Below are 27666 nucleotides of genomic sequence, written 5' to 3' on the forward strand. Positions count from 1 at the left end.
CTCAAGGCCGACAACAGTCAAATGCCAGGACCTCTAAACTTGAAGTTTCAAAAAGTGAGCAGAAGAAGAAGTTATCAAAATTCGCTAAAAATACCTTTTCTTAAAGTGCCTAAATAGCAAAAGATCGTGTAGTAAGCGAACTACGGATGTGGTAAAAAGAGTCAGCCATTCAACACATCAGGGAGCGTCAACGGACAATTTCAGACACGACCCGATGAAGTCTCTTGATCGTGTAAAATTCACTCTTATAGTTAACAATACTGATGTTTTAATAAGCGATCCAGTTAGTTGGCTGGCAGTTCAACGATCATATCACTGCAACTTCACCTTACAAGTTTGTTCTATGACAACAATGCTAACGGAGGTTTGCAAAGAATTGACAACGGTTAACTGATGCAAGAAATTAAATGAAACCTTCATAATCAATTTTGTCATAAAACCGCTAGTATAGCTCGAGTGTGATTCCTTACTTACTGTGTTGCGTTAGCGTTACTCGAACTATTAAGATAAATGCGGTAATATGCACAAATTTTATATCCCACCACCTACGTTTTCGCACGAGACTTCAATTTTCTTCAGGTTCCAATAGAACATCGATGCAAACGATCGAATGCAAGGATTGGTTTTACGAACACCTTGTAACCCTATATTCGGCGTCAACATCAGCCACATTGTATGTTTCTGCCTGTCAGCATACAATGTGCGATCAGTGCATCATACTTTCTTTCAAACGGTGCTATGAGTTTCATAAATGCAAGATTTAGCCGTTAGTTCTAATTCTCGTCGAAAGATTTACTTAAAACCGTTCTAGAACAGTAGCGAAAAAATCTTCAATCAACGAAGTAATCGATCACTTGTAGGCAAACAGTCGCTACCTTGTTTTTGAAACGATTTTTACCATGAATTAGTCCCATCAAAGGAATAATATTTTCAACAAACGTATTGTTTTTGCAGCGCTGCTAACTAAGGCTCTTCTGGAACAACTATTTTTCAAGTATCTGTTTCGTTAATAGAAATAATCTAATTTGATTGACTAGTGTTACTTTCTTTTACATTCAAATATTACCACGGAACTCAGCAATTGGTCCGACAACGCACCTGCCAACTAACTTAAGGAAAAGTCATTTTAATAACGGTAATACAGGTAAATATAGGCATTTCTCTCCAAAATGCAAACAGAATCCTAATTCCACCACTAGCGCACACGTCAATCCTTCGTCATTGAGACGTGCTGTTGAACTGTTGCCGATGGCTGGATTGATGCTACCCAGCGCATCCATCAGAATGCTAATTATGTATTCAAACAGCACCACCGAGCCTGCGCGGTGACAACGTCAACGACAACAATTTATCAGCGTCATTTGGTCAAATCCATCGCACAGAGCAGAGCACAGCAGAGGCCCAGCCTCGAGAGGTTATAAATTTTAATAGTCTACACGCACTCGTGCAACCATTACGGCTAATACCGATTCGATTTCGCAAATGTCTTCTCGGCTTGCACACGTTTGGCAATGCAAGTAGGTAATTACCTGCTCAACATCACTGGCTGCACTGCTGGGGTATTCTTTTTTCCAATTGATTAGTGCTAAGTCTATGCCTTCAACTATATGTAATGCCTGACTAAACCAACCTAAGAACAAGTTTCGATATATATTAATGTACATATTAAATCACTATTTTTTCAACACACATACTAAACAAACAGCTGGTAAGGCCGTTTGTTTGAACTGAACCATTCTTCGCCCGCAGCACGTCGACGGCGACATTGCGCGAGGGTCACTGGATGGATGGGCGTCGAAGTAGGCGCTGCTGCACAGATCCGCACCGTTTATGACAGCTTGGCTTGGCTTGGCTCACTTTGACCTCCGCTTAGTACATTCTTCGTAGCCGTACATGTCTAGAGCTGTAACGAAATGGAAAAGAACGAAATGGTCTTCTCTTAGTGGCTTAGTGTAAGCTCAGCAGGGGATGGAAAGACTTCTTTGCAGAAACCGGTTCGGTAATAACTCAACGGTAATAGCAAATACGAGTGTGGCTTACAATCAAAATATTTGTCGTACAGCTGCAGGAAATCTCCGAGCAGGCGGCCTTCGTACTCCGGTGCGCCAAGTGTTCCGCCGTACTTAGGCCGCAAGCAAGCCGGATTGATCATCTTGGTAAGTGAGTTCCACTCCTTGTTGTGGAAAAATATCTAGAAATTGCGAAATAAATTAATTACTTGAATGATTTCACCACGAGCGCAGGAAAACTAACCTTTTCGCGTAGTTCCTTCGAGATGAATGGTTTAAAAATGGCAAACAGTATGTTAAAGATCATCGAATTGTTCACGACGTGGATGCTGCGCAACCGGAAGGGGCACGCCTTCTGTACCCAGTCGAGAATCATACCGGCATGCCGGGGGCTGTTCTGAGCGATTTGCGACATCGAGAGGCCTTCGGTGTCGAAGATGACCTTGATACCGTGCAGCTGCGTTTCCGGATCCAGCAGGGACGCCTCGACGCATATCCGAATGGCGGCGATCAGTTCGACTATCGACACCTTGCTCGTGTCCCATTTTTCTGGGTGGAAGAAGCAAAGAGAGGACAGGTGTGAATACGTAGAAACAGCTAAACGCTCAAATGTATGATTCGACTCGCGTATTAATGACGGAAGACGTGTAAAACTCGCAAACGTGAATTCCTGTTTTTGATTTTTCGCTAATTCAATTATGATTTGTTGTCGAAACAAATAAGTCGAAAGAAACTCTGATTCACAACCAGCCAGCCAGCCAGCCAACGCCAGGGGAATAAAGTCAAATTCTAGGAAGCACAAATCGTTTGTCCCTATGTTTGTTTCCATCCAGTTTACCTTGAAATCATGACAAACATTTGCAGAATAATTAGTTGATTTGTTGAAAGATCACTGCTGAAGATTGTTTAGAAGACTAACTTTATGGTTGGATGAGAAGTTTTCGAAATTTTCCAAAGCTTCAATTGGTTGGTACAGAATAGTGACATAAAAAAAATTGATTTGTGCCGTAAATTTTAGGTCATTGAACTAGGTAAAGGGGACCTACTCAAATTAAAACCATCGATTTGTATTGTGTTAATTATAAAAGAAGACACAAACGGGTTTTTTTTGGCCTAGCGGTTATTTACAACTACGTTTTAATTGAGCAGCTTTGGATATGAAAAACTGAAGCAACTTACACATTCCTGTTCGAGAATAGAAGCACAAATTTTCAAAACAGTGAACCCCAAAAAAATTATTTAGATGTTTCAGTTAGAAACTATCACGTCATCATCAGGGTCACATCCAGCTGATCACATTTCGAGATAATCATCTACGTTTGTTTGCATGCGTCACTATCCTGATCAAAAAAAAAACAACAAAGCGATTGACCGGAATCAACTTCCACCAAAAACCTGTCCTGTGATGCAGTTGTGTTGCAAGTTTAAAACTGTATTCTATTTTCGGCTTAAGGGGGGCTAAGTCTAGACTTCAAACTTTACAACTAATTTTGGTTACGCTGCGACCTTCCGGGCATCAACTATAGATTCCGGTTTGAACAGATGCTTGTTCTGCGCTGCATATTCCAACTGACAGATTTATGAACCATTTGATGAATTGTTGTCCAAGGCATCTCATTTATACTAATATAATGATATTCGATACTGAAAATAAACTTGTTTATTTATCCATTTACATTAGAATTGTCTTACGATTAATCGATTCTATGAACAAATTGAAATTAAAACCCTTTGCAACTCTATTAAATACCCTCAAAACTCCAACGGTCAGAGAAGTCTACCTTACGTTCCGGAATTCGTCAATTTGACGAGCAACGCTGGAAACTGTGTTGTGCTGGGCACTTGGCAGCGAGTTTCGTAGCACGGCAGCCGAAAGGGATAGCGATGAAAGGCGTCGAACAACAGAGATGGACGCACTTATGAGCACTTATAAGCATAAAGAATTTATAATTGATATAAAGACTGCAGGCAATAGATGCTATTGACATCCTTTCCGATTTGTAATATGAAGCCAAGATTTCTAGAGACCATTCTGCCAATGAATGAAATGTAATGCTGAGACGATAATTTGCTAATTAGTAGCACGCCTAAAACTCTGATACAATAAGGTTTTACAATACTAGTTCTCAAAGCTAAAACGAAAGAGATAGGTTCTTTATTTATTGAAAAAGAGACGGTGGAAGCTGGTGTTTCATAATTCTTCAAAGTTATCAATGTTTTTCGCTGCGATCGTTCCTCTCGTAACAGTGACAAGCGCAACTTCGGAGGAGTACTAATTGCTGTCGCCCGGCAACACACCTTGCGTTGTCCTCACTTCAGTGCATGCAAGTAGCCTAGAGCAGGTTAGTGTTACTGCGAACATTCGCGGTCTGAAAATTTTATTAGGCGCTGTGTACATCCCTCCCGACAAGAGCCAAGATCCGGCTGTGATCGAGATGCTCGTGTCTTCTATTCGTGAATTATGTGAAGAAAAAAAAACAGTACAATCGACGGTATTTTGATTTACGGCGGCTATAATCAACCACGCATTGGTTGGGACTACAATGACGGCATGATCCACCACACTAACACATCGCAACTTAGTGCAGCGAGTGCTGCTTTAATCGACGGTATGGATTTTCTCAACCTCCAACAAGCCAACTTGAAGCGTAATCAGCTTGGTAGAGTCCTAGATTTGGTTTTTCATTCGGTTGAGTATGTGGTATCTGTTGAAATGTGTGTTGCCCCATTGCTCTCTGTTGACAATCAACAGCGTTTTCGCAACGCTGGGAGAAAATGGGTTAATGACCTCGGCATCTTACTCAACTCTAAACTTACGTTCAATGCTCAACGCTCTAATATTATTTCCAAAGCATCCCGGAAGCTCGGATTCATTGATAAAATTGGAAGAGATTTAAAGGATCCATATTGCCTAAAATCCTTGTATTGCGCATTAATCCGTCCTGTACTTGAAAATTCAAGTGTAATTTGGCTACCTCATCAGCTCACGTGGACGCTAAGAATCGAACGCATCCAGAGAAGGTTCATTCGTATGGCTCTTAGAGATTTGCCTTGGCGAGATCCAGAGAATCTTCCACCGTATCCTGCACGTTGTCGTTTACTGGGCCTGGAGACTCTGGAACGGCGCCGCAAAGTTCAGCAGGCAACGCTAGTGGCAAAAATTTTAAACAACGACATCGATTCACCGACGTTTTACTTGCAAAAGTCAATTTCCGTGCTTCGCAAAGACCTTTACGCACTGCATCGTTGCTGCATGCCATTTTTCATCGTACCACATTTGGATTCCACGAACCGATGACTGCATGTGTCCGGACTTTCACTCGGGTTGAAGTCGGACGCTTCGAGTTTGGAGAGCCAAGTGGAAAATTCACGCAGCGACTATGGAGGACAGATTTAATATAATTTTTATTTGTGGACCTATAAATTCATTAAGTCTTTGTCAAAGGGATATATTAAATAAATATTAAATAATGTTTAATTTAATTCAGATTTCAACTCCGATTTCAAGCTCAGTTGCGAGTCCATTTGTAAGTCTAATCCCATGTCCAATTGCGTGTCAAATTTAATTACCCATTTTGAGTAGAATTTTGAGGGTGATTTAATTCCAGTTTCATCTCCGATCTAAAGTCCAATTTTAAATTCAGTTTCCAGTTCAAGTCCTATTTAACATCCCATTTTAAGGACAAATTCAAATCTAATTTTTACCTTTGTTATACTATATAACAAAGGTTTAGAAATTGGTCGAAAAACACGAAATTGATCCGAGGCCCGTAGGGCCGAATCACATATACCAATCGATAGAGCTCGACGAACTGAGCAATGTCTGTGTGTGTGTGTATGTGTGTATGTGTGTATGTGTGTATGTGTGTATGTGCAGCTCATTTTCTATCGCCTGTTTCTCGAAGATGGCTGAACCGATTTGATCGCTTTTACTTTTGTTTGAAAGGTATTATTGTCTAGTATATCACTATTGAATTGCTTTGCGGTCCGACGTTTCGTTTAAAAGTTATGAGCGAAAATGTGAAAACTACGTGACACGCGTTTCTCCTAAACTACGCTACCAATTTTAACGATCTTACTACTAAACGAAAGCTCTTGCTGTTACTAAACTTTTTACCAAGTTTTATTGAAAACGGACAAGCAGTTTAAAAGTTAGCCTTAAAAAACTATTTTTGATAAGGTTCAAATGATCGCCTGTTTCTCAGAGATGGCCAAACCGATTTAGGCGCTATTAGTTTTATTTGGCAGGTAATATAACCGGATAGATCACTATTGAATGGTTTTTGGATTGGACGTTTAATTTGAAAGTTATGAGCAACCGTATACACCACACCAAAATTAACAATAATTTATAATGATTTTAACCAAGATAATTTACCTAATTTCAATTATTTTAATATCAAACGAGAGGTTTTGATACTACGAATATATATGCAAAATTTCATAAGAATTGGTTTTACCGGTCAAAAGATATCAATCCTCGAACGCTCGCGCCAACTTTTGCAACACAGTTACTCGCGCGCACAATAGCCCGAAACCAAAGAAAACGTGTGCACTAGAGTTTTGGCTAGGAAAACTTGGTTTTAAGTTTATCGAACCTTTGAAAGAGTTTCTTGAAATTGAACGCTCTATCATCTGGTAGAATTTAAATTTGGATTAATCCCCCTAAAAGTGAAAAAAAATATTTTTCTTCAGTTTCAATATAACACATTGATGTGTTCTGCAAAGTTTTAGAGCCTATTATTACAAGAAATTTTGCTGAAGACTGTAACCTTCTATCTCTTCAGCGAAGACAGAGAAATCTTATTTATTGTTTCTGTATTTGTAAAATCAGTTTTTCTATTTTAGCTCTTTTTGTAATTGTTGTATGATTTTTTCAAGTGTTACAAAGTTATGCAAGTAGTAAAAATACACAACTTTGCTGAAAATAGTATACCTCTATGTTTGCTTGTTTAGGAACTGTAGAACTTTGATTATAAAAATACCCTGATTTTAACCCCGAATTACTCGACTACCAACTGACGGATACATTTTAATCATTTTACATTTGCTGATAGTTTTGCCACATACAGACACCATTTTTCCATATGAAGTAACGTGAAAAAATTCCAGTTGGGGCCAATAGCGGTACACCTCACATGCTGCTTGCTTCGTTTCTGTGCTGTCGGTTTATGCTGATCTATTTTCCTAACAATTTAAAGTATTATTGCATTGAATAATTCAGACATTTTGCTCATAACAAGTTTATTGAAAAATATACGTTAGTTAAACAACGATTGGTAAATATGGCATTCATAAAACTACACATGTTGTTCAGAGTACAACAGCGTGAGTAGCCGAAGGTTAATAAAAATTGACGAAATTTTTTCAAGAAAACTTTATTGATGCATAGTTATGCATAGTTCAAAAACCTATAAACTAGACCTTTACTACGCAATGTATATGTTAAAGAATAATATTTCTTCTTACAACTTACTTTTACTTGCACTTACCAGCAATTTCATGAGAAAAAGAACTATCAAAATTTGTAAGTGCTTCTATTTTGTTCAAATTTTATAAGCTTATTCACTTTCCAAAATTTTTATGTAAACCAACGCACAATGCAACGTTAACTAATAGATGAATTATGTTCCGAAGACGTGTCGATTTCTATCTCAAATAGCAAATAATACCGTATAACAAAGGTTCTTTTCACCAATAGGTGAATTAAATCAGGTTTTTACCTTTTTCATTTGGCGTTTGGGGTGCCCCTTTCATCGTTTTGCCAAACTTTTTTTTCCCAAAATCATAACTATTGAACGACTGAACCGATTTTCATGATTTCGATACCAAATGAAAGGTATTATTATTCGCAGTATCTGTAAGCAGAAGTGCCGTTCTGATTCAAATTTAGAACAGACTTCGAACAATTAGAATAAAATGCTCGTTAGTATCGCTAATAAGATAAAATATTGTGCTTATTGTATACCACAGTGTTCGTTACAATGTTCTCTATCCGGTGGCATACAATAACCATAATATTTTATCATATTAGCAGGCTGGTACTGAATAGCCGAAACGTAAACTACCGAATCACGAATGACCGATATCCAAATGGCCGAATTTCAGCAACAGTCACAAAAAGCCGAATCACGAAAGGCCGACTTTTTTTGGGAAATGCCTAAATAACTATTCAATAAAAAACATGAATTGGCAAGTAGTTAACTAATAACTTTAATCAAGCAAAAAATAAAATAAGCAACACAACTATTTACTATAGAGTATAGATGATAGTTCTTTTCCCCTAAGCGCCACTGCGGTAGGGGCAGCCCCCCTGCAGAAACCACTTCTATTTAGGTGCATGCATTTTCCAAAGCTTACTAACTAGTAGGGATTATCCCTTAGTTAAGTCCGAACAAGTGACAGCGGGCGTCTGTAGCCGCAAGGTTACCGAGTCTTCCTTGACAAGCGAGTGGTCGTGGGTTCGAATCTTAGTAGAATCAGGCCATTCGATGTTAAGTGACTTTAGCATGGATTTATTCTCAGGCCCCTTCACATACTTCCTACTGCATTCTGCATTTTACTACCAATGAAAGCCTCTTGCCAGGGCAAGTTACAAGAGTGGTACTTGCTCGAGGTGCGAATGAAGCCGCTTGTCCAAGGACAAATTATAACTAATCTCCGCACTTCCTGGCTCTAGAGCTAGATTGGTTGAAAAGTAGTAAGAAGCGTAGAGAGGAAAAAGGGTTGAAAGCACACCGACACTTTAAGCACGGATAATAAGCAGTTCGCTCACTCTATAGCGATACTGCAATAACAACGAAGTGCGGTACAACTCCTGGATAAGATCACAATAGATCAAAATGCTGGTCGTAGTGATAATGTCCACACACAAAAATATGGACAGCATGTACCCAACGTTTTTGCAGGTTTCAAGGCCGTGAATATTTTCGGTCGAATATGACGTTCGGCTATTTGTGGGTATGAAATGGGGAAGGCAAATGAGGAAGCGTCCAACATAGCTCCAGCCATCCCAAGCCCCTACCTAGCGCCTCCACGTGGCCTTACCCGGTAATGCTCTATAGAGTAGCCAAGCTAGGAGGTGCGGTGATGGGTGGTTCCCGGCTGCCTGATCTCAAAACTGCGGGTTTGGATGACGGCTGAGCCACACGACCTTGTTAGTAGGTAAGATTAACATTATTTTAATTATTTGTTTCGTTTTAACTCATGGAGCAAGCACCTCCTACTGTACAGTGAAAACTCGGGCCGAAGAAAGTTTAAACAATGCTCATGGATACCAGAAGAAAAACTAAATTAATAATGAAAGCACTCATGTAAACTCAAATGATACAACTCTATTCCATTCGAAGGACTGCTGGTGAGATTGTTCTATTTTTGTCCATATATCTTCATATAATGTATATTCATATAACACATATCTTATTACATTGCCATATACTATCATTATAGTAAAGGGGAAGGAGCATCAGGGTATCGAATGAATCGAAGACTGGATGAGGGATGTGGTAACCAGCCCAAGTTATATAAGGTCGGAGAGGATTTTGACGCGTCCTTCTAGCACACAAATCATCACGCAAGAGAAGTCGGCACGGCGAAGTTATGTTTCTAGAAACCGGAAGTCTATGCTGGAAGCAGTGTCTTATATTCCCGTGGTATCATATAAGCGACATTGCTTATAGATCCACCCAACCCCTTTTGGTCCTTCACGAACAGCATTGATATGAAAGTTGCTAGGTAGATAAATTCGATTCTGCAGTAATGCTACTTGCATACAATGGGAAACCCTTGAGGTGATGGTGACTAACCCCATACATACATACATACATACAATATGACGTTCGGCGATTTGTGTTTCGGCCATTCGTATGTAATCCATATTAACGTTACTGACGAGCATTTTATTCTAAGTGTTCTAAGTTTGAATCAGAATATGAACCAACTACACTAGAATCTCTTTTTACGTCCATTCATTTTACGTGATTTCGTTTTACGCCCAAAATTTGAAATAATGTCCTCTCGTTTTACGACCAAACCTTGAATTAACATCATCGTCAAAAATCATGAGATGATTTCAGGAAATTCGAAATAACATCTTTTCTTTGCACGTCCAAAATTCGTATTAACGTCCACTTTTTTTTATGTCCAAAGTTTGAATTAGCGTCCCCCCAATAGTGGACGAAAAACGAGATTTGAGTGAATCAAAACGCTAACTAACAGTTGAATTATGTTCCGACAAGTAAGATGGTATAACAAAGGTTTCTTATAACACCTGGTGGATTAAATCGGGTTGTTGACTGCGATGTCAAGTTCAACTGCAACGACGACGACGACGATTAAACCTAGTCCAATTTGATATCAGTGCTTGGGGAGTACGCCAGAGTGCCAAACCACCCTCAGGATGTGCCTCTTCCTCCATCTACTGTAGAAACCGCCGATTGAGAAGTTTAATCTAGCTCGTTTTACTAACAGGACGTTGACACTATGCAGCCGCTTGCGACTTACGCTGTTCGTCTGTCAGCGTGTTAGCCGCGAATCTCAACGCGGTTGTTTGGGGAAGGGCTCCGTTCCTATGGAATAGACCAACCTCGTTATTTTTATGTCTTGACCTTGAATGAGGTCAGGCATACGATTAAGTTCTTATAACGGTAGATTTATAATTGACGGAGAGAACGATAGAAGACAGTAATGAAACAAGGAGTCGGTAATATCTAACAGACTAATACCAGGCGTGAAGAGAAAAGAGCGGAATTTGTTTATGTAGGTGTACTGACCTCTAGTACTTTCCTAATATGAGCTGTAAATGCGGCTCGAAAATCATAATAGTTCGAAGTCTGTCAAATTCATTGTCATCATATCTTTTCAAAAACATGAAATACCGTAAATTTGGCGGTTTACATGTGAAAACAGCAATACTCATGGTAACTTCAGTGCAAATTTTACAAAGATTTTCACTGTTTCAATGTGGTTTTTCGATGTTTTGTAACAGTGATATTCAATGTTTTTTTTTGCTGTACATTTTTATTCGGGATATTCAATGTTTTTCAATGTTGCTTCTGAGCATACGAATAACATACTTCTGTGCCGAGTTTAGGACTGTTCCCACAGCCCTCCAAAGTGAGTGAGATCCCTTTGACGGATTGAAATGCTACCTGACTCTGTTTTCGTTGCATTCAATCGACAATTTTTCTTTCTTTGATCTTAATAAACCGACGCAGTACATTATAGTGTACCTAGCAAATTGCGCCTATTATTAGTATTAACGTCGGAGTAAAGTTCTCGTCGTGAAACAAATCGTCGAAACGCTTGCAAAAACTTTGACGAGATCCAAATGAAACGTCTTCGATACAAAACATACGAATATAGTTACCAGTGCCACAGGAAGTTCTACCATTAATTGTTATCTGTTTTAATCGAACACGTGCCACAAGTGCCATACTTGCGATACAGTTGAACGGACGACGAAAAATGGTCAAAAAGTGGCGAAAAAAGCCATACAAAAACAGGGAAAAAGACGACAAATTGACGATGGAAAACCCCAAAACAGTAACATAAAACATGACAAAAAGCCGCCAAAAAACAATACCAGAAATAGACGTCAAAAGACGAAGAATGGCATCAATACGATGACAAGATAGGAAAAAGAACATGAAAATATTACAAAACTGCAACCAATAAATACGAAGAAAAAACAACAAAAAATGACAAAAAGACAGCAAAACGGCGTCCAAACGACAGCAATAAATCGGCAGGTAAGACTACCAAAGAACGACAAAAAGACAGCACATTACAAAAATACAGCGAAATGTTAACAAGCAGGCAAAAAGACTGTGACTGTGAAATTCGATAAAAATACCCAAATACAATATAAATATCTAAGATGGGTTGGAGAGACGGTAAAAAGACGGCAAAACAGCAACAAGGAAAACCAAAACAGGCTACAACTGAAGACAAAAAGACGCCATCAAGAGCAACCAACAACGCCAAAAAGACGATAAAAAAGCCGAAAAAAATTGCTTGAAAAAATTCTCTGACCAGCCACCAGGGAAAACTTGGTCTACTACCGACGAGCAAGAAACCAGTTGACTACAATCCTGAGGACTAAAAAGCGCCATAAGGGGGACAGAGATCGTGAAGAATTAAAACAACTATTCCGGACTAATGACACGGTGAAGTTTTGCGAGAACTTGAATCAAGCTCATAAGGGCTACAAAACACACCGAAACCGGACATGAGAGGGTGGGATTCTAATCCCAAACGAGTGCGAGGTGCGCGACAGGTGGAAGCAGTCGATGAACACGACAATGGCGAAGCTGACTTAGGAGTGCCCAAGGATGATAGTAATGTCCCAGCACCTGAGCTGCAAAAAGTCAATGGGTTGCTGAAGAAAAGTCAAAGCCGCTGATATGGACCGCTTACCGGCAGAGCTTTATAAATATGTCCGAGAAACGCTGGCTTCGGCTCTACACTACACAGATTCGGTAGTAGCAGAAGCTACCGGACGAATGAATGCAACGAGTGGTTTGTCTCGAAAAAGGATAATCGCCTTGACTGCTGTAACCATCGCGGCATAACGCTGGTAAACGTCGCCCACAAAGTACTATCCCAGATTCTGTTACGCCAGATGTCACCATCATAGGGCCCGCGCCATTACGTACAAAAATTTTCACCATCCGATCATCATGCAGAAATGTCAAGAGAACAACGTGCCTTCGCATCACACCTTTATTGATTTCAAAGCAGCATACGATACAGTAGGTCGAGCATGAACACGGTTTCCGGAAATAAACTGACGCGAATGCGGCTTATCCTGCGTGCTATTCTACATCGCTCTTGTGGCATAATTTTCACCAAGCGAACTCCTAAGCTCGGCAGATGACTTTGATTTTATAGCCAGGAGCTTTGCGACGGCGGAGGCAATCTACGCCAGACTGAAAGCGGAGTTTAGCTTAAAAAAACAAACGCGTGCCTCCCAAGCACGGAAACCGTTGACGGTGACGAACTAGAAATAGTACATGAATTTGTGTATTCGGGATCGCTGGTGACCGTGGACAACAACACTAGTAAGAAGATCCAGCGGCGCATTCAAGCGGGAAATCGAGCCTATTTTGTCCTTCGAAAAATGCTACGATTAAAAAGCATACACCACCGTACAAAACTGACAATGTACAGAACCCTTATCAGGCCGGTACTTTTTAATGGACTTGTAGCTCTGACGGTGCTCAAGGAGGACATACGCGCTCTTGCCGTGTTCGAGCGGAAGTTGCTGCGGATGATATTTGGCAAACTGAAAGGAAAGCGGCGGAGGCGTATGGATCTACAGGCACTGCTTGGAAAGATTCCTATCGTACATCTGGCGAAAGCCGGTAGGCTACTGTGGGCCGGACACGTCGCGTAAGGCTGCCGAAAACAGTTCTGTTCAACAACCCTGCCGGTACCAGGAACAGAGAGGGGCTGAACGTACAAGATGGTCAAATCAAATAACGACTGACGACAATGAATAGTCACCTTTTTAACTTTGTCCATGAGTTTTACACTTTAAGTAAAAAGCCTTGTAAAATATTCTTCATTTGCTATCAAGATCATCAGAATTGGTACAGCAATCAATCAGTTGTTGGAAGATCTTTTATATTTCTTATATTTTTCTTGTTTATCACACTCGGCAACGCTTATCATCTTAACTGATGATCGATAATGGAACTCACTCTCACTGGTTATCGATCTGATAAATTGATTATCATATTCAGTCATTCTCTCCAACATTCGGAGATAGGAGGATTAGAATATCAGTTATCTTAATCGGATAGCTATGATAGCGGATATTAAAAAGCATTATCTGTGCATCAAATCCCGAGAACCGACGGTCAGGTTGAGATAGGCTCACCGTAACCAATAGAATGACTGCGCGAATCGCGATCGAAAAGGGGAAATTACAGTTGTATTTTTTTACGTGAGAATTTTTTTAACACCCGAAGTCGTTGACTCAAGAAAATGCAATGTAGAAAACTACGCGAAGGAAGAGATTTATGTTTTTTTGAGATGTTTGAGATGAAAGTTAGAGAAGTTGCTCTTGTACCGACAAATTGATATGTTATTAATTATACAGAAAATCTTCTCGCCGTTTATATTGACGAATTTAAGAATCCAATAAACTTATTCAAAATTACAGTTTGTAAATTTTGGGAGGATTCTGAACCTGATTTCAACCAAGTTCAGATAAACTCCACCGATATTTAGTTAAGTATTTTGGAAACCATACTGTCCGTAAGGAACTAAAAATTTACCTTGCCGACAATAGGGCAAAAAATAAATGTCTAAATTGGTATTTCGTCGGCTATATGATTTAGAGATCACAGGTCAAGTTGAACCTAATTCCACGAAGCGAAAATCGTGCGTCATGGTAATTTAAAACAACTGTTGCAAGAGATGAAAAAGTTATCCCTATGTGTAATTAAACCGTGCGCAAATCGCATTGAACAGATCACTCATCGCACTGACGCTTTCAACACTAAACGTGTAATTCCTTTCATGAATAGCAGTGCAATCAGTTAGCCTCTGTTGGGCACGATCGACTGCCGGAGAACTCTAATTATCCTAGGAATAATGTTCTTTCCGGTATACTTCGGATGTCTTTTCGAGAGTTCTAGTAGTGAAAAATATCAACTCACTTCCAACTTCTATCACACACAGGGCGGCTCCATCGGCGTCCCGATCGGGCATGAACCAGACCATTCCCTGGTCGAACACATGCCGCACCGAGGACGGGGTCGATGTGTTTTCGTAATACTCCCGACTGCGGGTCTTCATCCGATAGGCAAACTGAATCATCTGGAATGCCTTCTGGGCATCGTAGTGGCACGGCCGCAGAAACTTCACCAGAAAAGCATCACTTTCGGTTGGCACAAACAACGTCGTTTCCGTCTTCAGCAGCTCACGCAACTGCTGGAGTGCTTTTTCCACATTTTCCGGTGTTTCGTTCAGTTCCCGTGCCGCTTTCGCCTTCAGAACCGGATCGGTGTACTCGTCCGCTTGAATACAAATGGTGTATCCATTGCCCAAATCGATGTAAGGGTAATCTCTTTCGTTGCGTTTTATAGACATTGTTTTTTTTTTGCCCAAAATTTCACCACTCAGAACTTTTTCCACTTCGCGATTCACCACAAAACGATTCAATCACTGAACCGCACTCACTAGCTGCTAGCGGCAGAATAAAGCAAGCCGCGATCGTGTTTGTCTGCTTTATACAGTACGCTTGCTAATTTTTCGTTTGTGTACATTATCCAACACCGCGCGAGTTCCTTTCGTCATCGCCGCTGCTGCCGCGCACGGGTCGCCGATGCTTTCTCAGTTTTTAGCTTCCATACTCGTGTGAGCCATCACGAGCTACGGGGATGTTGACCGGGCGCCCGCCCATCCGCCCTATGCGCTTGGGGCGCTATTCGATGCTATTGTTGTTGTTGCTGTTGTTATCACCCGATCGGCCTTGCACTACGGGATAGTTTTTACCGCCTGCTGCATTGTTCTATGCAACTATTATTATTGGGAGCAAATTTGCGCTTTCCAACTTGCACTAGTAATTTGAAAAAGTGATTCCCGTTTCTGACTAAGTAGGCAATCATGACATGACGTGGTGCAATAACATTTTAACGATCTTTTCGTTCTAACCTTTTTTTTATCGAATCTCTGATTCGCTGTACCGTAAAACCGGATCCAATCAAAAAATAGCGGTGCGTGACTCGACAGATTTGCATGACGAACTTCTCATGTTCGGCTGCAATGACAATTAGTAAAATGATAATTGAATTTCGGGAAGTTAGAAGTTCGAAGTTCTCCTCACTCGGAAGTTATTATCATGGTTAGCAGATTCAAATTTCAAGTATAAATTCATCAACCATGCACTTCCGAAAATTTCCTAAAATCAGTTGGTCACATCAGAACTAAATTGTTCCAAGTTCAAATAGAATGATTATGCGACTGGTCACCGCCCGTGAGTGCCGCCACTATCAAACAGTCTCATTGAAGATAGTCTCACTTGCCTTCGAAGCGGCAATAAAACAACAAGGCTCAAAGAAGTCCCATTGTTGCAATGATGATTTTTCTATGCCATCCATCGTCGTCGTCGTCGTCGTCGTCGTCGTCGGTCACATTGCTGTAATGAGCGTAGCCGGACGAGAATTCTTGTGTGCGCACAAACAAACTAACAAGTTTGTGCTGCCCTCCCGCAGACTGAGTCACGCGACGCGAAATCTTAAGCAACGAACAGCACACACGCTAATGCGTGGTTATTCTAATGTTGGTAAACATGATAGGGTAGAAGATAGATTTTAACTTCAACTTGGTACAAAAGATGGTATTAATCATAAATATACGAGGCTTATGTCTGTCGCCAAAACGAGGGGCGCGATATGTATTTTCGTGGTAATAATCGCCCACATTAAGCGAAGACTCAATCTCATACCAGATTACATTCAAGACGAGCAAAAGTAACGTAGTTGCACTTCATAGAGTTACATAGCGTTAGCGTAACATAGCGTACCTCCAATTTGTTCTCAATTAGACGCGAGGCGACGCGCAGGGAATGCAGCTAGTTCTTCAATAAAAGGTAAAAGTAATAAGATAAAAGGGTAAAGTAAAAAGTAAAGGTTAAAAAATAAAAAATAAAAAGTAACACAGAAAATTCGAAAGGGGAACTTAAAAATAGAAAACAGAATGTAGAAAGGTTCATACAGAGGTTAGACAAAATGATCAGGACAGGTAAAATTTTGACGAGACGGCCATAACTTCTACAAAACAAGGCGTTTCTAGATAAAACCAATTGCATCTGACGCGGAAATTTTCTAGTTTTTTCCAAAATATTATAACATTCGCAGTAGTCAGTGGGCCCCGGAGATATTCCAGATATTCAAGTGATTTTTTCATCGCTTGTATCTTTTTCTATAACGAAAATTTTATAATATTCATATTTTATCCCAAAACTAGATTTCATTTCCAGTCGATTGGTGACAAGAGAACGGAGATCCGTCGAAAAACAACCGAGATATGGCCATTTCAGTGAAATCAGCTCTGGAAATGTTGCCAATAACGTCTTACCTTTATAGCCATTTTAAGGGGACATAAACGACTAATTTTTTTAAAAGTCATAAGCCGCTTATTTTGCTACTAATTTTGTAATGATCCGACCACGGGAAGTGGCCGGAAAACGATCGAACACATAGGCATTCCAGTGCGATGTGGAACAACCTCGTCGGAATGAAACGCTGCTCCTGTAAGACCATGATTTTCAAACTTGATGTACCTTTTTCTCAGAAACTACTCAACGTATCGGAACAAACTTTTTTTGTTTTGTTGGTAGAAGCTTGGCAAAGACTTTTATAACTTTTAGGCTTTGTAAACGCCAGAGAAAAAGGAAAAAAAGCCAAATTTTAATTTTTCAGTCATCTTTTTCTTTTTTCTCAAGTTGTGTGTAGTTTACAAAGCTTAAAAGTTATAAAAGTCTTTGCCAAGCTTCTACCAACAAAACAAAAAAAAGTTTGTTCCAGTACGTTATGTAGTTTTTGAGAAAAAGGTACACAAAGTTTGAAAATCGTGGTTTTACAGGAGCGGCGTTTTATTCCGGCGAGGTTGTTCCACATCGCACTGGAATGCCTATGTGTTCGATCGTTTTCCGGCCACTTCCCGTGGTCGGATCATTACAAAATTAGTAGCAAAATAAGCGGAAAAGACTGCAGAATCAAAATCTGAAATAAAAAATTTACGATTTTTTCAAAAGATTTAGTCGTTTATGTCCCCTTAAAATGGCTATAAAGGTAGGACGTTATTGGCAACATTTCCAGAGTTGATTTCACTGAAATGGCCATGTCTCGGTTGTTTTTCAACGGATCTCCGTTCTCTTGTCACCAATCGACTGGAAATGAAATCTAGTTTTGGGATAAAATATGAATATTATTAAATTTTCATTATAGAAAAAGATACAAGCGATGAAACTGCGATGAAACGTAGTTCTACGTCAAAAATAGAAAATAGAAAACAGAAATAGTAAACAAAGAACAGAGGAAGGTAATACAGAACAAAGAACAAAGAACAAAGAACAAAGAACAAAGAACAAAGAACAAAGAACAAAGAACAAAGAACAAAGAACAAAGAACAAAGAACAAAGAACAAAGAACAAAGAACAAAGAACAAAGAACAAAGAACAAAGAACAAAGAACAAAGAACAAAGAACAAAGAACAAAGAACAAAGAACAAAGAACAAAGAACAAAGAACAAAGAACAAAGAACAAAGAACAAAGAACAAAGAACAAAGAACAAAGAACAAAGAACAAAGAACAAAGAACAAAGAACAAAGAACAAAGAACAAAGAACAAAGAACAAAGAACAAAGAACAAAGAACAAAGAACAAAGAACAAAGAACAAAGAACAAAGAACAAAGAACAAAGAACAAAGAACAAAGAACAAAGAACAAAGAACAAAGAACAAAGAACAAAGAACAAAGAACAAAGAACAAAGAACAAAGAACAAAGAACAAAGAACAAAGAACAAAGAACAAAGAACAAAGAACAAAGAACAAAGAACAAAGAACAAAGAACAAAGAATACAGTGAGCAGAGAACGAATACTATAGATCAGAGAATAGAGAACAAAAATCAGAGAGCAGAGAACAAGAAACAGGAAACAAAAAACGGAACACAGAAAACAGCGAAAAGAAAATGGAAAACTGCAAATAAAAAACAGAAAATGGAAAACAGAAACAAACGAAGAGCGAAAAAACGTAAAACACGGAATAGAAAACAAAAAAAGAGCGGAAAACGGAAAACAGAAAGCAGACAACGGAAAACAAAACACAACAAGTAAATCAAAAAAGTAAAAATTAAGACATTGAATAAGGAAACCTGCAAAGTGCAAACACAAGACGAAAACAGAAAACAGTAAACAGTGAAAAGAAAACAGAAATTGTGAAATGGAAACAAAAAAATATAATACAAAAAAGAGAAAATATAAAATAAAAAACAGGAAGCAGAAAATAGAAAACAGAAAACAGAAATTAAAAATTAGAATTACAAATTGTAAGTTGAAAATCAAAATGAAAATGTAAGTTCAAAATTTAAAATTGAAAACTGAAAATAAAATGTAGAAAATAGGAAATAGAAAATAAAAAATAAAATATGAAAAATAAATATAGATCTCAAAATCGAGAAGAGAAAGTAGAAAATTGAAAATAAAAAATAGAAAATAAAATATGAAAAATGGAAAAATGAAAAATTAAAATGGAAAATGGAAATTAGAAAATAGAAAACACAAATTCAAAATAGACAACAGAAAGTAGAAAACGGAAAATTAAAATCAAATTGGCAAATGGGAAATAAAAACTGGAAAAATAGAAAATAAAAAGCTAAAAATTGAAAATTCTCGCATAACTTTTCAAAAGGACCTAAGTAACATTGAGAAAATCTCTGTAACCTCCCTCTCTTCCGCTTATCACGCCGGCCTAAATGTATTTCAATGAAATTTTTCTTAACGTTTAGCTAAATAGTGACGCTAGCAACCAATTCATGCAAAGCTTGTGTTTTAAAGTGCATTCGCAACGTCGCAAGTATTCCTATCTCTTTTAGTTATAAGTTCAAAATCCGGATTACAAAACCCTCTGAACTCCGAAATTTAAAATCAGGATATCGAAATTCGAAATTTTAAATGCGAAATCCACAATCAAAATATTCAAAATCCTAATTTCGGAATTTGAAATTCGAAATCCGAAAGTCAAAATCCTAAATGCGAAATCCGAAATACGAAGTTCAAAATCCAAGACTTTCCAAAATTCCAAACTTTTAAGATTCAAAACTCTTAAAATTTTAAATTCAAAATCCGAAATTCAACATCCAACATTCAGAATCCGAAATTCAAGTATCAAAACCTTAAATTCGGTATTCAAAATCCCAAATTCAAAATCCCGAATTCAAAATCTAAAACTCAAAAGCGGAAATACAAAATCCATCATTCAAAAACAAAAATTCTAAATCCGAAATTCAAAAATCGAAATTCGCTTAGCTTAGCTTAGGCCCGTAGTTGCACTCCGTGATTGGCCGAATCAATAAGATTGCACTAAGAACCAATTGAATGGTGCTTGGGAGTAGCATGACATTCTCATTGTGCAACTTCTACTGATTCAATACTTTGAAAATTGACCAATAACGACGCCGGCCACTATCAAAAGGCTGTATTACATGGAAAAAGGAAGGAATATTAGTCCGATACTTGTTGTCATCAGAGACCGCGGGTATCACTGCATCTCCACAAGTATCACGTGTTAGATTTGTGTTAGTACGGGAAGGTATAGATCAGGGTTCATCTTGGTAGATGATATGATCCATCGAAACAACGCGCATGGGCGATTACATTTCATATATTACAAAAACTTTCCGCGATCACCATTATAGACTGTCGTTTAGAAAGCGCGTGCGACGTATTTGGGCCGAATTCGATGCGATGATATGTCTAGTCCCGCGCGAATCCACTGCACTATGATCCAGAAAACCCAATTAAGCGAATAAATTGTTTACTCAGTAGTCGTTGATTTTAGGCTATTTACGTGCAATAAAATCTTAATTTAGGATGCCGCCTTTTTTTTGGTATTTTAGGGTGAACCTTAAATTTACCAAAATCCAGAAATTATCTTCAAAACGAAACAAGATAGAGCGATAGTCACTTCAACAATTTTATAGCTAGAAGTATTTTGCGTAATATTGCAGAAGGCGGAATCCCTCTATCTCAAACCGTTTCTCTATTTGGGCGTTTTTCCTGAATCAAGTTAGGGTGACTCTGCTATTTTGCGATTTTTCTCCATAACTTTTTATTTTGCATTTCTCGCAAAACACTTCGTTAGATGACTTTTGAGGCTCAATAAGACGCAATTTTTGGTGAAAAAAGAAACTAGCTATCTACTTTACTTGTACACTTATATCAAATTTTGTGTTCAAAATAAGCCGTTTTCAAATGTTAGTATCTTAGAAAGATGCAAGTAGCATTAAAATCGGTTGATTGCGTTTGAAAGAACGTAGTTTGCTGTGCATAATATCAAAAAATTGGAGAGGGGATTTGTGTCTATCTCAAATAAATCAACTTTTAAATGTGTGGTTATAATATATTTAAGTATATAAAAGTTAACGAGTTTCGCATAATTGCCGAACGTCTTGACTGTTCTTCAGCAAACTTTATGTTTCTTGACATAAGTGAATCAGCACCGGGGTTGACAAAGGGGGGGGGGGGGGGGGTGAGGTCCATATAAGTAAAAGTGGCTGCGATTGTCTAATTTGGGTCGTTAAAAGTTGTACAAGGAGCTGGGAGATAAGAGAAAGAGCGTGTGAACAGATGAATGGGTCATAACTAGAGGGTAGAACAATATAAGGAATTAAGGCTTTTTTCTCTTTCATTACCTTCGGAGAGACGTACAAGTTGCTGTATACAAAAGGGGTACTGACCGAGGAGAGCTCGGAAATTCAAAATCAGACACAAAATACGAAATTCAAAATTCAAAATACTAATTTCAGAATCCGAAATTCAAAATACAATCTTCAGAATCAGAAATTCTTTACAGAAAAGGAGGTGTCTAACTAATTGGATGAATTGGAAAATTTCGATATAGACAAAAATATATCGGGTGGTGTAATGGCGGGTGGGCTCGCACCCACGCACTTTCGGTTGGTACCCGCATGTTTTACTCACTAAACTACTGCCGCCCGTTATATTAGATAGTGTAATACCTACTTTTGCTTTATTCTCTCAATTCCATCATGCATGCGATAGATGCGACGATATTATTTTTGTATGACGGCTCATTGTTTCTACCGTCGAGAAGATAGACTGTAATCTACTCGATCAGGGCGATAGAAACAAGCAGTGCGTTGTCGGCAGTCGCTTCGGCAAGCCTCGCAAATAAACCACTGCATGGGGTGTTTTTTAATCCAAACTCTAAATTCGAAATTCAAAATCCAAAATTCTAAATCCGAAATTCTGAATCCAAAATTCAGAATCCGAAATTCCAGATCCAAAATCCCGAATCCCAATATTCAAAATCCGACGTTCTAAATCCGAAACTGAAAAGATCCAAAACTTAAAATCCAACATTCTAAATCTGAAACTGAAAATGCGAAATTCAAACGAAATCCGAAATTCCTTCTTTACAACGCTGCATGCAAAGCTGATTGTGAAGTGCATTGTTGTCGTCATTACACTCATTAATTGATGCTATCAGTACCACGGCGATCGAAATAAACAAATCAGATACATTAGGTTGAACCCCTTCAAATCCATGATGGTTGCCTTCGTCACCTACTGCATTACGTAAACAAACTAGAACCTGGAATTCGCGAATGAATTCGATTTGAATCAAAGTTTTATCTATCATTTTAATGATGACCAACATAGGAGAAGGATGTTGCAACGATTATTTATCTGCGATCTTCTGGAAAATATCGTGGATAGCCCGGAGTTACTTGGTCAGATTCGGTTCAACGTACCTCCTAGGCTTACACTTTTTTATGTCAAGTAAACTTTGTACAGTGCATCGACGAAGCAAAGCGTTGAATGTAAATATTTTACGAATTGACAATGGAATCTTAACAGAAATTCATGGCACAGATTGCAATGTAACTAAAACACAATGTTTAATACTTTTGGTTGCCAAATCTGGAAGAAGATTGGTTGCAAGTTGATTGCTGTAATTCCTTTTATTTTTGATTATTTAATAGGTAAAGAAGGGAAAATATTTGGGCCAATGAAACACGGAATAAAGTAGAAGTAGTAGACGCTATCTTTAGTGTATTCTAGCGACCTTGACGTTAAAAACATTTGGTAAGATTGCCCAAACGACAACAATTTGAAAGATTTGTCATCAAACACAAATGATGAAGTTCGCTTGAAACGTAAACATTTCCTTACAAGTACATAATCGTTAATTTATCGATAAAAATCAAAAATCCGCAACAAATATTTAGTATCCCAGCCAGTAAAAAGTGACCCAATAATCAATGAGTTAAATTACTTATTTATTTGAAAAGTGATGAAACCATTATCAGCACCAACCTGTGTATGACACCGATTGGAACACAAAATGCACAGCATTGTGTTTTATTATTAGTGAACGATTAGATAACAATTTAATCTATACTGCATTGATGTTTTAGAATGGTGGTGATGATGATAATAATGATGCTCCTACTTGAATCCAGCTGTGTTGAACTTCTTGATAAAGTCGGTGTGCTTTTCCATCGTCGGGTACCAATCCTTCGAACCGTAGTCCAGTGTCGGAAGTGTTCCTCCGTAGTTGGCAGGCAGACAGCCGGGGTCAACATGTTTGTGCAGTTTCTTCATGTCGTCACCGTGGAAGTACATCTAGTGTTTTTTCAAATCAAACCGCGAATTAGATCAGTCGTCCGTTCTATGGTTTGAGACCAACACTTACCCGTCCCTTCAGCTTTTCCTTGACGAACGGTTTCATCAGCGTCCAGACCATGTTGAACAGCATCGGTTCCTTAACGAAGTGGACCGCTTTCATGCGCAGCGGAGCTGCCTCCTGTATGAAGGTAAGCAGCCGCTTAGCGGCGCTGGGCGACATTCCTTTGACCTGCTTCATGCCAAGACCTTCGAAATCGTAAATCACAACCGCTCCGCTGATCTGGGTGCTCTGCTCCATAACGGCCAGCTTTTGTACGGTGTACAGGATGGCAAAAACCTTATCCTCGCTGATCGATTTTGGATCCCAAACGTCACCCATGCGGACGATCATCATTCGGCGTCCCTTCTGGTCGCGTTCCTTCAACACCGACACGACGTTGTTGTTGATGATGTCGTTCTTCAAATCCTCCGGAAGAAGATCTTTCAGCAGATCGGAATGTGCCTTCTTGAATTCGGCCATGTTGCGCATCTGAAAAGCACTTGAATGTTGAGAAGACTTCTACGGTTCACCATTCAGTATCAGGAAAACTCACCAGTTTGATTGCACTCTCTGGATAGAAATGTGTTGGCCGCAGGAAAATCAGCAGAAAATCGTCATCACTTGGGAAGTACAAATCCGTGGCAGCTTCGAGTAGTTTTCTTAGCTCGACTATGGCTGCGGCTCGCACTTCGGGAGTTTCGCGAAGTTCCTGACGGGCCACCTCAAGCAGCTCCGCACTTGGCGGACTCAGATCAAGATCGAACGACATTGTTTTGGCTACTGCTGCTGCTGGGCTGTCTACTACGGTACGTGAGCTTCTTCTAACTAAACGTCGAACTTGCTCATCGTATCGTATAAGTAGCGACGACTTAGCACGGTAGCTTATCTTACCGGATTGGATAGCTTTGGAACCAAACAGAGTGTATTGATTACATAATTGTATTTTATTGTACTTAGTCTTAAGGGGGTTCTGACGGGCTATGGTTGGTGTTTATTTGTAAAGTTTATTTACGGCGCCCTTATCGATTTTGATGGCGATGATGGACAAAAGCCACTCTCACCGGGTGAGCTTCAATTTCTTATCGATTGTGCATTTGAACGTACATTCAGCATATTTTTGAAACAGTGTACTTTGAACGTTTTGAAGATAACGATGAGCTCCGAAGATGGCTTTCGCCAGCACACCGTCGTTTGATATGATAACTCTTTGGTTTGTGTTCTCTGGACTTTACTCAAATAATGCATTAATCACGTCGACGACAAAGAGTCTCAGCTGTGACGAAGTCACAGATAAAGTTTATTTTTGTGGTAAAAGAAATTAACAACTTCGTTGTTTAATTTATTTGAACCCAGCCGAGTTGAACTTCTTGATGAAATCGCTGTGTTTTTCCAAAGCCGGGTACCATTCCTTCGAAGCATAAGTTAAAGCAGGCATATTTCCTCCGTAATTAGCCGGCAGGTAGTTGGGATCAATATGCTTGTGAAGTTTCTTCATATCGTCACCGTGGAAGAACATCTGCGAATCAAATGAGAGGTTTAAAAATGCATCATTCTAAAACACCTTCAACAACCAATTACCCGGGCCTTTAACTTCTCCTTAACCAGTGGTTTCATCAGGGCCCAAACCATACTGAACAGCGTCGGTTCCTTAACGAAATGAACCGCCTTCATGCGCAGCGGAGCCGATTCCTGAATGAAAGTCAACAACCGTTTGACCCCACTGACCGATATTCCGTTGATTTGTTTCATGCCGAGTCCTTCAAAGTCATAAATCACCACCGCTCCGCAGATCTGTGTGATGGGTTCCAAAGCTGCCAACTTGTGGACGGTGTACAAAATACCAAAGATTTTATCTTCGTTGATGGCCTTTGGATCCCAAGCTTCTCCCTGTTTGACGATAACCACCCGACGACCGAACTGATCACGATTCGTCAACACCGTGATTAGATCAAAATTGGTGATCTCATTCTTCAAATCAGATGGCATCAAGTTCTTCAGCAGGTCGGCATTGTTCTTTTGGAACTGTGCTACGTTTCGCATCTGAATTCAATTGGCCTAATTAGAACTTCCCCAAATTTGTCAACTATTCCACACTCACCAGTTTGATGGCACTCTCCGGATAGAAGTGAGTCGGACGCAGATACAGCAGCAAAAAGTCATCATCATCGGGGAAGTTGAGATCCGCTGCAGCTTTCAACAGATTCCTCAGCTCGACAATAGCAGCAGCCCTGACTTCCGGCGTCTCGCGAAGTTCCTGCCGAGCGATTTCCATCACCTCCGCACTTGGTGCGCTAACATCAACGTCGAATAGAGCGGACATTTTTACCACGGATCAAATCAATCAATTCACAGAACAAAACACTTCAAATTGACTGCATTTTGGTTGCACTGCGCGCTCTGTATAAGTAGCAAATTTTGGTCAGGACTTATCGCACCGGCCGGGCAGTTGATTGACTGCGCTTACGTAATATAAATTGTAGGTATATTTATAAACGGTTTATCGTCAACAAAGCCCCGAAATCAACTAACAGTCATTGTTTTTTCTTGCTTCCAAAATATCCTTTGAAGTTATTATTATTGAGATATAGTTGCTTAAATGTTGTCTTGAATATAATTTCTGATGCACTTTGGCTTTGTGTCATAAAATTAAGTGATTTAAAACTAACCATATTCAATTACTTTCATTTCAGTTTTTAATTAAGGCCATTCCATACAAAAATTCAAGTTCAAAAAACAATGCTCCAAGTTTAGTATAACGACAAAAAGAGGATACTCAAAGTATATTGCTGGTTACATTGTTTCCCCATCCTTTGGCCAATGTTGGAATAAAATTATTGCTTATTCAGCGCGTATCATTTCTTGAGCCAGCTTTTCACTTTAACGACAAGGTTGTCAGAGTAATTATGGCAGTCAGTATGGCACCGAATATCACCGAGAGGAAGGGTTCTTCAGTGTACCACCATGCTCCCATAGACTGGGAAAACCATCACAAAAAAATCAAATTAGTTCAACTAACCTGCTAGCCGTAATAAGATCTTGTAACTCGAGGCACTAAACATTGCATTCTACAGCTTCTATTACTATTTGGGGCATAAATTACACTAAATACTGTGATTTCTGACCAATTAAAAATCATCACTACATTTTCACTTTTACGCCGTCGATTTTTCATTAATTTTTTTCGACCGTTCCATTCGTCACGTCACTCGCAAAACTTAACTTGAGGCACAGAAAACTTTAATTTACCACCCGTTCAGCAATTGAGTAAGATATTATAATGATTTTGCCCGAACTGTTTACTTGAATTGATGGGAAAAACTTCACTTTGTTTCGATTGCAATTCCGAATTCACGACCGTCGCTGTTGTACGTTACCAAGGAAACGGGCGTATATATGGAGTGATGTCAACGTAAACATTTGAGCATGAAATTGACCAATTATTTATGCTATTAAGTCAATAATATACCTACTTATAAAATTCACTGATGATAAAATTCACCGTAAACAACATTTTATGTGATAGAATTACTGTCGGATCTAGTTCAACAGCAAAAACAGATACGCGATTCTACGTTTCACAATTGTTCATAACAGATCATTACCTACTACTAGCAACTCTGTTCTTCTGGAAAAAGTACTGAAATAAGTAAAAAATGCAGTTGGACTCTGACGACCTTCACCTTAAACGAATCAATTTACGAAGTATTGTCATAGAGAAAAATAATCTTGTTTTTTCCCGTTGGATACCGTATTACGGCACAAAGCAGCAAACTGATGTTCCCCAAAGTCAGCCACTATTCAAAATATGAAACAAAAGGCTATTGTTCTACGCTCTATATAACCATACCGAATAAAGAAACAAATCGACAGTGGACACGTACAGTGTACTTGGTTTTATCAAGTTTTCGATTGCACACAAGATAAATAGAGAAAGCTCAAAATCTTATAGATTATTTACCATGCACTAGATTTCCAGCCGACCATCTTACAAAAAGGCTTTACATCTCATTTCTATCAAACTTGCATCTGCGATTAACAATACCTCTAAGATGTTGCTAAAAATACTTCCCGTCGGGCTAAATGACCGCCGATTTTTTACCAGACCTTTTTATTCTTATTTTCCAGATTTTCGCGTAAACCTTATTGGTAACTTCGCTCACAACTGAAACAGTGGAAACCCAGACGTCGATTAACAAGTAGCGCTATCAACTCAGATCACCTAGTTGATTCTGCG

General features: G+C 39.1%; 3 protein-coding genes across 3 annotated transcripts; all 3 read right to left on the reverse strand.

Annotated features, from left to right (window-relative positions):
• Positions 1–1601: 1601 nt before the first annotated feature.
• LOC128743475 (alpha-tocopherol transfer protein-like) lies at positions 1602–15173 on the reverse strand. The gene is made up of 4 exons (XM_053840067.1): positions 14675–15173; positions 2254–2558; positions 2041–2191; positions 1602–1903 (listed from the first exon to the last, which is right to left on the reverse strand). The coding sequence occupies exons 1-4, from the start codon at positions 15105–15107 to the stop codon at positions 1854–1856; spliced, it is 939 nt and encodes a 312-aa protein (XP_053696042.1). The 5' UTR covers positions 15108–15173; the 3' UTR covers positions 1602–1853.
• Positions 15174–23212: 8039 nt separating this feature from the next.
• LOC128741011 (alpha-tocopherol transfer protein-like) lies at positions 23213–24201 on the reverse strand. Its single transcript, XM_053836586.1, has 3 exons — positions 23986–24201; positions 23460–23921; positions 23213–23389 (listed from the first exon to the last, which is right to left on the reverse strand). The coding sequence occupies exons 1-3, from the start codon at positions 24199–24201 to the stop codon at positions 23213–23215; spliced, it is 855 nt and encodes a 284-aa protein (XP_053692561.1).
• Positions 24202–24771: 570 nt separating this feature from the next.
• LOC128744018 (retinaldehyde-binding protein 1-like) lies at positions 24772–25752 on the reverse strand. Its single transcript, XM_053840758.1, has 3 exons — positions 25531–25752; positions 25011–25472; positions 24772–24948 (listed from the first exon to the last, which is right to left on the reverse strand). Exons 1-3 carry the CDS (start codon positions 25750–25752, stop codon positions 24772–24774), a joined length of 861 nt encoding a protein of 286 aa, XP_053696733.1.
• Between the last annotated feature and the right edge of the window lie 1914 nt (positions 25753–27666).

This window comes from Sabethes cyaneus, chromosome 3 (genome assembly GCF_943734655.1).
Source record: "Sabethes cyaneus chromosome 3, idSabCyanKW18_F2, whole genome shotgun sequence".
In the NCBI taxonomy this organism is placed as follows: domain Eukaryota; kingdom Metazoa; phylum Arthropoda; class Insecta; order Diptera; family Culicidae; genus Sabethes; species Sabethes cyaneus.

What these genes read in the sequence shown, in the direction of transcription:
- LOC128743475 (XM_053840067.1), bottom strand. Translation starts at nt 15,107, where the DNA reads ATGTCTATAAAACGCAACGAAAGAGATTACCCTTACATCGATTTGGGC. An exon ending in GTGTGTGATAGAAGTTGGAA is followed by an intron (nt 2,559 to 14,674) that starts GTGAGTTGATAT and finishes TCTTCCACCCAG; the next exon opens with AAAAATGGGACACGAGCAAG. An exon ending in GTACGACAAATATTTTGATT is followed by an intron (nt 1,904 to 2,040) that starts GTAAGCCACACT and finishes ATTTCGTTACAG; the next exon opens with CTCTAGACATGTACGGCTAC.
- LOC128741011 (XM_053836586.1), bottom strand. Translation starts at nt 24,201, where the DNA reads ATGTCGTTCGATCTTGATCTGAGTCCGCCAAGTGCGGAGCTGCTTGAG. An exon ending in CAGAGAGTGCAATCAAACTG is followed by an intron (nt 23,922 to 23,985) that starts GTGAGTTTTCCT and finishes AGTGCTTTTCAG; the next exon opens with ATGCGCAACATGGCCGAATT. An exon ending in AGGAAAAGCTGAAGGGACGG is followed by an intron (nt 23,390 to 23,459) that starts GTAAGTGTTGGT and finishes AAAAAACACTAG; the next exon opens with ATGTACTTCCACGGTGACGA.
- LOC128744018 (XM_053840758.1), bottom strand. Translation starts at nt 25,752, where the DNA reads ATGTCCGCTCTATTCGACGTTGATGTTAGCGCACCAAGTGCGGAGGTG. An exon ending in CGGAGAGTGCCATCAAACTG is followed by an intron (nt 25,473 to 25,530) that starts GTGAGTGTGGAA and finishes AATTGAATTCAG; the next exon opens with ATGCGAAACGTAGCACAGTT. An exon ending in AGGAGAAGTTAAAGGCCCGG is followed by an intron (nt 24,949 to 25,010) that starts GTAATTGGTTGT and finishes TTTGATTCGCAG; the next exon opens with ATGTTCTTCCACGGTGACGA.